At 44.0% G+C, this 12,184-nt stretch overlaps 1 protein-coding gene across 1 annotated transcript in view; it reads right to left on the bottom strand.

Annotated features, from left to right (window-relative positions):
- gabbr2 (gamma-aminobutyric acid (GABA) B receptor, 2) overlaps positions 1-12,184 on the bottom strand; it is a 196,015-nt gene that overhangs the window by 45,505 nt on the left and 138,326 nt on the right. Inside the window, exons 9-12 of the mRNA XM_010891535.5 lie at positions 11,530-11,610; positions 9,582-9,732; positions 8,452-8,584; positions 5,849-5,956 (exon numbers count right to left, since the gene is read on the bottom strand). Coding sequence (XP_010889837.1) covers positions 5,849-5,956; positions 8,452-8,584; positions 9,582-9,732; positions 11,530-11,610 — 473 coding nt within the window. The remainder of the gene's footprint in view (positions 1-5,848; positions 5,957-8,451; positions 8,585-9,581; positions 9,733-11,529; positions 11,611-12,184) is intronic.

The raw sequence follows: 12,184 nt of genomic DNA, 5'->3' as shown, positions 1-12,184 counted from the left end.
GAGTGGGCACTGAACACCACCTGGCAGGGATTTAATGGCAAATTGATCTGTCCAGTGATCCTCTTGATGATGAAGCCCTCGGTTACGTGAGGTTTTCTTGGACTATTGTGATGCAAACAAAAGCCTGCAAGAAAACTTGCGAACGCAAAGGAAGTCTTGACCTGGACAAATCAGTTGTAGTCGAGGACTTAGATACATTGCCACAGTCTCCAGTATTGCTTCATTCAGGTCCATCAAATACTGAATAGTGACCTATTTAGAGGCCCCAGCAAATAAAGACTTTCCAACAGGGGACTTTGATCCAACAAACCTTTTTCAAGAGGAAGCAGCTTATTCCACTCAGCACTAGCATACTGTGTCAACTATAAATACAGTCTTCCGGTAAGTAAGTAGCAGCTTAGAAAACAGGGTCAGAGTTTTTTTGTAGTATCATTGTTCTTTGCAGATTTGCTCCTCGTTGTTCAGGTTGGTGGGACAACGCTTTGGGACCTCAATTTTGAATTAGTTCCCGCAGATTCTCAGTGTGAAATCAAGACATTAACTGGGCTACTGTAGGACATCTTGGTTCTTGAGCCCTCCAATGACAGTTTGGCCTTGTGCTTGGGATCCCTTTCCTGCTGGGTAAATTTCCTCCCAAACTTATACTCGCAGTATTTCTTTGTAGTTTGCTCTGTCCATTCTTCCTTCAGTTTTGAAACAATGCCCAGTCCCTGCTTGTTTAAGAGTTTTGTTTTGAGGGACGGCCTTTTCTTGGCAGAGCCTGGGTGGTGGGGTGTAGCTTTCACTTCCTGATCATTGATCCAACTGTGCTCACCGTGATATTCAAAAACTTGGATATTATTTTGCACAATTCCTTATCTGAGCAATTCTATTTCATCTACCAACTTCTGTTGGATGCACTTTGGTCTTCATTTTCCATTAAATTCAGAGCCTGAGTAGTGATCCTTCAACATTTGGGTTTTTGTCCAGAAAAAGTGACAGCAACTTTGATGGTTCACAGGTGGAGGCCAACTTTAAGGTAACTCGATAGCTTTCATAGCACAGGAGTTGAATTCTTATGCAATTATTTCCCAACATACTGTACTTATAACATTAAAATAATGTTACCTTACAATAATTAATTTTGAGTGTCAGTGTTTTAAAATAAAATATCAAACGGAACAAAATCTGTAATTCAGTGAAAAAACAAAACCTGAAAAGTTATCAAAGACACTATGTATACTTAATAAATATATACATACAGTGGGGAGAACAAGTATTTGATACACTGCCAATTTTGCAGGTTTTCCTACTTACAAAGCATGTAGAGGCCTGTAATTTTATCATAGGTACACTTCGCCAACAGTTGTTGCCTTCTCACCAAGCTGCTTGCCTATTGTCCTGTAGCCCATCCCAGCCTTGTGCAGGTCCTCAATTTTATCCCTGATCTCCTTACACAGCTCTCTGGTTTTGGCCATTGTAGAGAGGTTGGAGTGTTTGATTGAGTGTGTGGACAGGTGTCTTTTATACAGGTAATGAGTGGAGAACAGGAGGGCAATAAAATGCTAATTCATTATTTAAAAATCATACAATGTGATTTTCTGGATTTATTTGATTCCGTCACTCACAGTTGAAGTGTACCTATGATAAAAATTACAGACTTCTACATGCTTTGTAAGTAGGAAAACCTGCAAAATTGGCAGTGTATCAAATACTTGTTCTCCCCACTGTATGTACGAACCCCTCACTTTAACCAATTTTAGTTAATTCCTCCACTGTCATTACTTTTGTGTTTCGACAGACAGACAAGCAGGCAGGGGAGTGGAGCATGAACATCAACCCTGGGTTTGTTTGACCGTTTCTCTGCTTAAACACCACTGAGCCTGGCCTCTTTAAAGAATGAAGGATGCTGGGAGCAAAACCCTTTTCGAGCACACCCTGACAGTCCTCTGGAGGACGGGACAGAGAGACAGAGCGGAGAAGGCGGGGGGGTGTGATGTGAGGGAGTGAGGGAAGGACAGAGAGAAGCAGAGAGGGCGCGAGGGAGGCCGGGACAGAGACATGAAGAGGGAGGGGTGTGTGTGAGGGAGGGAGGGACAGGGATTAAGGTGGAGTTAGCCCGGCGCCCAACGACGGCAGTACTCAGCCTCTCTACTTGATGAAGAGATAGGCAGACAGCGTTCTGGCTCCATGGCAGGCTCCCAGCTCTACTGTGATAACTGACAACACCTCTTATTCCACACAGCCTAAATACCTGCACTCAGTAAATGTGTTGGGGAAGGAGGTAGGGAGGTAGGGAGAGGCTGGGGAGGGTTAACTGCTGACAGACAGGCCGGTCCATGGCCCTGTTAAATCAACAAGGAATAAGTCATAAGATGACCCGACCTGAGCATTATTCCTCAAGTCTGGTTCCTCCTGGGGAGCATTAGATCCTACCTGCTTGGGCAGTGGCGGTGGAGTAGGAGAAAGAGGAAGAATAGGAGGAACAAGATGACTAGGAGAAGGAGGAATAACTTGTGCAATTGGGCTGTACACTGCTGGCAATACTCTGTCCTCATTCAGGGTGGTTGCGGTTGGTTGGTCTCCCTTTGGTTGATGCTTGGCAATGTGGGACCTCCCCCAGATAGGGCCGCAGTGTCACTGGACACCCCATCTCAGCCCCAAGGTCTTACGCTGCTATATTATTGTGCTGGGGGAGTAGGGTCAGTTCTCCTTCTCCACTATAAATCCTTGTTGATATGAGGAATGCATTTTCAGAATTTTCCCAGTCTCCTCCCATTTTGAACTTAGGAGGGCATGAGGTCCCATACCTGAGGAGCACCTGGCTTGAAAGACCCGTTGCTGTCCCTGTCCAAAGTCCTCCTGGTTGTGTTGCAGATCAAGACGATACCTGACGATTTCAGCTGCCACTGTGCTGACACCTCCCCCTCCCCTGTGTTGTCCCTGTCCTTGTCCATCTGGTCATGCTTCTGACCTGGACTGAAGTTTAAATAGACTCTGGACTCAGCCCACATGCATTTATTAATTATTACAATTGTACTCTTAATATGTTCACCCGGCACAGCCAGAAGAGGACTGGTCACCCCTATGAGCCTGGGTCCTCTCTAGGTTTCTTCCTAAATTTCGGCCTTCTCAAGGAGTTTTTCCTAGCCACTACTGTTGTTTTCTCCTTGGGGTTTAAGGCCGGGTGTGTTGTAAAAGCACTTTGTGACAACTGCTCATGTAAAAAGGGCTTTATAAATAAATTTGATTGATTGATTGATTGATTGAACTGAGTCTGCATGTCTCTGTGGGAGCAGCACAGTCCACGGATCGGCATTGATGTTGTGTGGTTGTTTTATTACTTGAAAATAACCTTTTTATGAACACATCTCAGTTGAAATAAACAGAAAAGGTCATCCCTTTCCAAGCACCTTTAAAGATGTTTGAAATGACTCCAGGTCAGATGTCACACTGTCCCTGTCTCTTTCGATCTTTAAATACTGCTGTCTTTTTTTTTTTTTTTTTTCTCTTCTTTTCTCTTCTTGCCTCCCACGCGCTCTCTCTCTCTCTCCCACTCTCCTTGACAGCTCTCCCACACTCCCTCCTGCAGTCGTCATCATTCCACCCATCTATCCAGGATGAGAGAGGGACTATAAATATCAAAAGGCTGACCGAGGCACTGCCACATAGGCCTGGGAAGTCTTCACACAATCAAACCGGCTCCCAGAGCGTAAGGCGTCGGATAGTGATTGTCGGGGTTCATTTTGTATTTCTATTGAAGAGAAGAATGGAAACACGCGAGAGAGGAACACGTCCATAGGTAGGGTCACCTAACATAACACATACAACACAAGCAAGAAGGCGTGCACACACAAACATGCATACACACGGTACATACAGACAGAAGGACACGCTAACGCAGTTACTGAGTCCTGGGAAGAACATTTAAAAAAAAAAAACGGCAAAGCAGCAGGCTTGAAAAAAATCCACGATGTAAATCCACTCTCTCTGATGAGGCATATCTGCAGTAACTGAAATCCTGCACAGATTTATCACCAGGTTTATGAGTGCGCGCGCGCGCATGTGTTTATGTATTTCCTCCCCAAAAAGTCCACATCAGAATGGAATTAGAAACGTGTTCACACATGCACACTATGCACGTGTGCGTGTGGCAAACTCTGTCACGGTCGAGCCAATCTCTTGCTTGGTTATTTTCACCAGGAGAGGCAGATTCGGTCACCGTACATCCAGGGGATATATACATATATTCTGCAGTCCACCACTTGTACACTGTGTATCACAGACCCATTCATGAACATACGTGCGTAAGAGGAAGCTGGTTTGATTTCGAATGATGATGTGTCCTCTGGCAACAGAACATACGCCAGATATCGCTCGTTGTGGTCGGGGCTGTGGGAGGTTCTATTTTTGGACGTGGGCCTGCTCATTTGACCGCCGCAAGAAGCAGTCCTTTGCTGACAAAGAGTGAAATACCAGCCACCCACGACCCGCCCGGACGCCGCGGTTATCAGTGCAGGCCAGCAGCGCTGCTGTTCAGGAACGTAGGCGACGTCTACAGGCTGCAATCCGAAGGCCTGCGTACGACAGCGGGGCTAATGAGAGAGATCCATGCCACGTGGAGAGGTAGGTGCCGTTTGCCCCTACGAGTGCAGATGTATATTTGTTTATCTGGATTCCCAGGGATTGACCTTTTTAGTTGAACTTCTGCGGTGTGTGAATCCGGTTTGACTGTGTATTGTATTCGGTGTAACACTTTGAGGTGTGCGCGTTCCCCCGGTGCATAGTGTTTCTGTGGCCAGATCGATGCCTCTCCCGCGGGGCTTGGTGGGACTGAGTCGGGCCAACTATCTGCCTCGCCGCTGGGTCTCTCGCTGGGAGAGAAACACCTCCTCTAAGGCCTCCTGCGCCAGCTACTGTACTCACTTACACACATGTTGTTCGGGGGAAATGACGTTTTAGTGTTTGAAAATCCTAGCCTTATTTTTCTTTTATCCTACATACATTGCTGTCGCAGCTAAAAAGAGAATAACTTGACTACTTTGACAACGGAGTGTGTATCTGGACACACTTGTTGGACTCAAGGTCGCTGGTCTGATGGTCGTTACATACTTTAACATGCTCACTGCATCCACAGGTTTTATGTCTGTGAAGATCTACAACCATAGCATAACTGGCTAGTCAGCAAACATGCAAATGCTGTAAACTACACCATACATTGAAACCAGATTTTGATGGATCTGCATTCTCACTTTAAGAGGTAAGTTGTATGTTAATCAAGTACAGAAAAACTGAAAATGTGTTTGGCTACAATAACCTCTTCCTTCATCTTCTCCTTTCACCCCGTCCACCTTTTTCTTTATCTTGCATAATGTGTATTTCGTAAATCAGTGAAGGAATCAGTGAAGGATCTAGTGAAAGAATCAGTGAGGTCAATAGGAGCTGGCTGGTAATGAGACAGGATTTCTCTGACAGTAAATTCTGGTCAGTGATGGTTTCAGGCCCCTTCTGCTCTGCTTAATTCAGCTGAGTAAACGGACTATCGTACTCCATTAATTATAAAAGCAGGTTTCAGACCTGTGGATGTCATCTCTCACTTGTGGTAATAACTTGGCTTTGTCCCAAACAGGACCCTATTTCCTACAACTTCAACAAAGGGGATGAATGTACGTTTGCTGAAAGTAATGGACGCTTGTACACGTTTAAATACAAGCATTCAATCTGGGTTGTTGGCTTAAGGGTTACGGTTTGGAAAATATCACTCTGTCTTTTAGTAGGTATTTTTTTACTGTGTCCCAAATGGCATACTAGTCCCTATTTAGTTACTGCATTTGACGAGGCAATAGGGACACAGATTGGCATCTCTCACCTTTTTCTTCATTTTAACGTTTTTGAAGATGGCATGGACTCTCCAGGTCTTGGCGAACATGGCGCCAAATGCCGTTGTATAACCCACGATGAGGATCCACGTTCGGACCTGCAAAATCAGGATGGAAACAATTGACGAGAAGCTTGACTATAAAAAAGATCTAGACGGACAAGCTATTTGCACTTTTATTTGCTTGGTTGAGAAATCTTCCAAAAGCTGTGAAAATGTGGAGTCCTGCTACAATTTAACGAGTAGGTGAACTTCAGCCACAGTTCTGGAAAGAATTACTGGCAACATATTGAATGTGTGTTGAATAAATGAGACTCAGCAACATCACCAAACACTCCAGAACACACAGCCCCTGTAGGCTATGTGAGTATTTAGAACAAGTTGTAACTAGATAACAACAACAAAGCCACCTTTGAAACACTGGCATAAAAGCCCCCACACTGAATGTTCTTTCGGGAAACATTCCTATGAATACAAAGTATTGTCAAACATGTAGCCTAAAACCATTACGTTCATATGTATATTTGAATGGCTATATGTATATATATATATATTCCACCCCATGACATAATACAACATGAAAGCACCTTTAGTAATTACAGCGGTTAGGGTGTTTGCAAGTTGCATTCCTAAATTGGACAATATTTTTAATGATTATTCTTTGCGAAACCGTTCAGGATTTCCAGTTCTTTGGGGAGTGTCAATGGACAGCAATCATCTTCATGCTACCAATTTTAATTTTATTCCCATGCCACTCGACTGTAGTTACGGCTGTGCTTTGGGTCTTTATCATGTTGAAATGTGAACTTCGCAATTCTGCTTTCTTACAGAGGGCTGCAGGTTTTCCTCAAGGGCTAGCTCTCTGGTGCTACTCAACTGAGGAAACTCGCCGAAACTTCTCAGTGCATCCACAGGTCATGGGAATATCAATTTAGGATGAGGCCAATTAACTTTTCTGGTAACAAGTAATTGTAACGGTAATTGGTCACACCGCCGTGACACCTGGAGTCTTGTCCAACTATGACACTTCAGTTTGCCATTTCCATGATATAGTTTCGTTTCAGAATAATAACAATAATTTAAAACATCCCTTTAAAAGTGTGCAGTATGGTGTGTAGTTGAGTGAAAAATAATTAAAATGTAAAGAATATCCACAGGCAGGGTAGAAGCGAGGCTTCAAACACCGAATAACTGAATAAACTGACTTTAGCGGGTCAATCACCCCACCACGGTTTTGTAAAACCCCTGAGGAGTGGAGCTTGTGAAATGGTACCATTCAAATTCAGACACCAGAAGTGGAAGCCATTTGGGGTTATTGAGATGCACCCCAGGAATACTTAGTAACTGATTCAGAAAACGTGTAATGTACCGTAAGAAATGTATGGTACATACATGTACAACCGGCCACTGTCTTAATTCTCTAAATAATTGTAAAAACATGCCCACATTTCACTATTCAACCTTTTCAAATAATTGTAATGACAAACAACGTTTTAAAATAAAACAATAATTGAGATATTTGATAATGAATGTCAACCCAGATCTGCAACGTGACCAGAAAGAAACATTATGTGCAACAGACCACAGCAGAAGTCCTACTGAAGAAAATAGGAGCATTGTTGAAATCTGAAAAGCCCTGATGGGAAACAGGTGACCAGCAGCCCTGATAAGAAGCTGTGGTACTAGAGGCCCTCCAAGAGGCCCCCAGACAAATGAATAGGTCAGGTCAGTGCGATGACTGTCGCCAGCTCTCCTGTGGGCAACTACCACTCTCTTTCTTCCTCGACCCGAGGAGCACTGATGAAGCAGACTTTTATTGTGAAAATAGGAAGATACTTTGTCAACAGAAAACACAGGCCTATCTGGTGTTTCTGTGTGTAGGAGTGTGTATGTAGGCCAATGGGGGGGCACAGCAAGAGAGGGGATAAAGAAAGAGGTATAGAAAAAACAATTACAGCTGCCATACAAAGAAAACACAGAACATATTGATTGGTTTGATTACAGGCTTTGCCTCAGCACGCCCTCTCTGATTTGACAGCATCCACTTTGGATAGTGCGGTCCGGAGCCGGTCACCCAGGCAGACAAGTAGCCATAGGAAGATCAACATGCTGCCCCTCCCGTCAAGCTGACATTATTTAGGAGATCTCTCTGAGGAAACCCTTGTATCACAAAATGGCATCCTACCGCTCAAGTTGGGCCCCAACTCCCCCAAAAGGCTCTAGTCAAAAGTGCACTATTACTGTAATCACAAATCTTTAATTAAACCAGACGCTCACAAAGACCTGTTCAAGCAGTCACTGGGGGATAAGAGCTTCATGCGCTCCATGTTGGAAGAGACCCAGGGACGGATCCAACCACGTGTTAGCCTAGGGCCTTACGCCTTTCGAAAGCAGGATAAGAAGGGCACTAGCATGCTAGTCCAACATCACCATGGTCCTCACGACTTAGGCAAGGAGGAGCGTAACGCTGGGTAACCTTTTAAAGGAGAAAAAACGGGAGATAATGCCAAAGAGCTTTACAGTGTAAGCCCCAGATCTTGCACGCGATTAGCGTAGCAGATGTGTGTTTCTAGCTACCACGCTTCTGCACTCACCGTGCACAGGGCCTCAAACTCTTTTTCGGACACCAAGGCGCCGTCCAGGCCAAAGAGGAAGATGGATGAGTAGGACAGCATACCCCCCAGGATGATGAGGTTATTCATGTAGGGACTGGACATCTTGATCAGCCTGAGGGTAGAGGAGAGCAGAAAGCGATGCACGTTACAAAACAGGAACAGTTAGATGTCAGAGGAACACAGAGGAGTGATACGTTTCAAGTTTAATATAATAACTTTCAATGACCATATTGACAACGCATGTCACAGTGAAGTCACAGAAGCGGAACCTAAAGAACCAGAGTTTCAGAAGTGAAGATCTTAAGAAGTCTACAGGTAGTTTGAACGGTTCGGACCCTGCAGAACCAGGTATTGTGTCTACAGGTTGTTTTAATGTCCTGACCCTGCAGAACCAGGTATTGTGTCTACAGGTTGTTTGGACGGTCCTGACCCTGCAGAACCAGGTATTGTGTCTACAGGTTGTTTGGACGGTCCTGACCCTGCAGAACCCGATATTGTGTCTACAGGTTGTTTGAACGGTCCTGACCCTGCAGAACCAGGTATTGTGTCTACAGGTTGTTTGAACGGTCCTGACCCTGCAGAACCCGATATTGTGTCTACAGGTCCTCTAATCTTGTGTACTAACCACGTTTGCCCCCCACCAATGCCATTGACCATTCTTGACCACCATCCCGTTGATAGGATCAAGAAACATTTTGCAGGGTTTGGCGGCGCGCTCTTACATAAAGCCTGTGTTTAGGTTTCATAAAGGGTGGTCGCCACACAGGCCATGGATGAGACGAGCCCTGCCTCACATTCCTGATCACTAACACACCTGTCACTCTGATTGGTCAGCCCTGATCAATAACACACCCGTCACTCTGATTGGTCAGCCCTGATCAATAACACACCCGTCACTCTGATTGGTCAGCCCTGATCAATAACACACCCGTCACTCTGATTGGTCAGTCCTGATCACAAACACACCCGTCACTTTGATTGGTCAGCCCTGATCACTAATACACCTGTCACTCTGATTGGTCAGCCTTGATCACTAATACACCCGTCACTCTGATTGGTCAGCCCTGATCACTAATACACCCGCCACTCTGATTAGCCAACCCACTGACCTGTGGTTGCGGTTCTTGATGTTGAAGAACAGGAAGGCCCCGGCCATGAGCATCCCCAGGATGGTGATGACCGACAGGATGCTGTAGAGGGGCACGTTGATGTTGCGTCGCTGCAGGTGTACAATGGTGCGGTCCTTGGGAGGCTCCACCCCTGGAATGGAGGGAAGCCCCACATAAGACCTCACCGGAACCCCAGTTCACAACTTTAAAAACTCCCAAAACACGGGGGAAAGTAAAAAAAATAACAATAACTTCGATATCATAGATGGAAACTGACTGGAAACATTTCTTTCATAATGTTTTCAATCCTCTATTTTTTATTTCAAGGGCCAATCTGGAGTTTATGCATCCATTTTTGGAGCCATTAATTAATTATACTTATCCATTAATTCTTGAAAAATATAACTTATAAATATAAATGCCTGACAAGCATAGTTTTAATCCATCTATGAATTTCAGAGTGGTCGAATATCTCCAGCCCCATCTGTCAGGTTTTTACTGAAACATGGGCAGAAAAAATTCTTTTTTCTCAGTAAAAAAAAAACAAACTTTTTTTATTTCATCTAAATATTTGGTTAAATATTTGCTGGAAAATGAATAAAAAACATTTTAACAACCAACCACATACTGTGAGACCTCCAAATCCATGCTGTCCACTTTCCTTATGAGGCTGTTTGTAACAAGAGGACACGTTACATTTGGCAGCTAATAACTTTATATTGGAATAAGCAAAGGACAAATTGTCCTCATTCTAAACCAACACTCTGGGGAATGTCATTTTAAGAGGAGTCTTGTAATATATACTGGCGTTGCGAAATAAACTAAATAATAAAAAAAAACACTAAATAGTAAAATAAATATATAAATATAATATATATATATATATATATCAGTCTCCCCTGCTTCCTTGTCAGTTGTGTACATTTTGCTCCATACAGAGTCGTTGTGGTCAGAGACTGAGGTGTTTATGCATGCCTTTACCTTTTATCCTACACCTCCGTGCCTTTAACACGGAGCCAAAGGATTTCAAGGGCTCATCTTACTGAGCTCCAGTTGACGGTGGGTCAAGCTATAAGCTATAAGTGTTTTAGAGAAAACTGTCCAAGATTCTGTTTATATGGGTCACCCGGGGGGAGGGGGGGAGGATTTCTTAGTAAACGTCACGGATCTAACTAATTACAAAGAATGTCAGCACATGCAAGCTTGGCATAATAACAAGGAAAACGATTCAACATAGAATTACAACATATAATTACAACATAGATATACAACACAGAATTACAACATAGAATTACAACACAGAAGCTGCACTGGGTGTGTTTGTTTATCATCCATGTCTATATGTACGTATCGACCCGATGTTGCTACAAAATAGTCAAACAATAGTAAAATCAGTCCCCATATTGTTGTTTTTGGCTGGTCCCCACTGATTAAAAGGCCTCTTCTGACTCACTGTGCAGGTATAGGGCAAAACTTATAATTGGGCATAATGTTGGAATTGGGCTTTCAGAATTGGTTCAGGCGATGTCAGTGAGGTTAGGCTACGGAGTTTTATACCAGGGTTAGCACAGAGCTAGGATTAGATTTTTTTGGGGGGGATTAAACCTTTATTTTCAACAAGGAACACAGCCTGAAACCAAGGACTCTTTTACAGCTGGGTCCTGTGTATACGTGTTTACACATACAGTTTATGTACAACGATTAAAAACAAACAGAAAAAACACCAGACACAAAGAACAGACAAAACAAGACGCTCACAGATAACACCAGACACAAAGAACAGACAAAACAAGACGCTCACAGATAACACCAGACAAAGTACATTGCTTTTACGCCCGGGGGGTTAGGGAATGTGAATCTCTGGTTTGAATAGTCCCCATAAGCATGGAAAAATGAATTCATGTGTGTGTGTGTGTGAACACAGGGACACACATTCCAATCCACCTACCTTGAAACCTGAGGGTGTTGTTTATGAGATCCAGGACATCAGCAATGGCGTTGTATTCTCCCACCTTCACCTCCTTGCCCTCTGTCAGGAACACAGACAGAGAGGGACACACTTCAGACGACAAGCCAACCGCAAGTCTGACACACAGCCGGCGTCAAGCACAACTCCAGAGAGAGATCTGACCCAACCAGAATATTTTTAAAAGACAGCAATCCAAAACTAGGAGTGCTGCAGTGTACAAAATCAGTAATGCTCCGTGGGCCAGTCCCTGAGCATTTTTTTATTTTTCTGAAATTCTCAACTGAATGGAAAAGGGACAAGGACAGAAAACCGGTCCCCTGTGTTTTAGTGAACCTGGGAAAACAGAGAATGGATGGAATTTACAGACCAAAGGAGGCAGAGGATAAAAAGCAATGCTGCAGCTTTCGCAAAAAATACTAACCACTTTGAATACTGTGCATGGTGGTTTCTCAAACTGTGGGCCAGGAGGGTGTGCGTTGCGAGGTATAAGAATACAATCTACAATCACTTACTGTATGTCATCTGAATACGGGTCAGTCAAGGTCAATTTGGGGCACGCGCGGTTGGCAAATATCCCTTTGGGGTCTAGAGAGTAACCGGTTTAAAAACCCTGTACACAACCGAACTACCAGAA

This window comes from Esox lucius, chromosome 10, assembly GCF_011004845.1.
Source record: "Esox lucius isolate fEsoLuc1 chromosome 10, fEsoLuc1.pri, whole genome shotgun sequence".
In the NCBI taxonomy this organism is placed as follows: Eukaryota; Metazoa; Chordata; class Actinopteri; order Esociformes; family Esocidae; genus Esox; species Esox lucius.
This window is presented reverse-complemented; position numbering and strand designations above follow the sequence as displayed.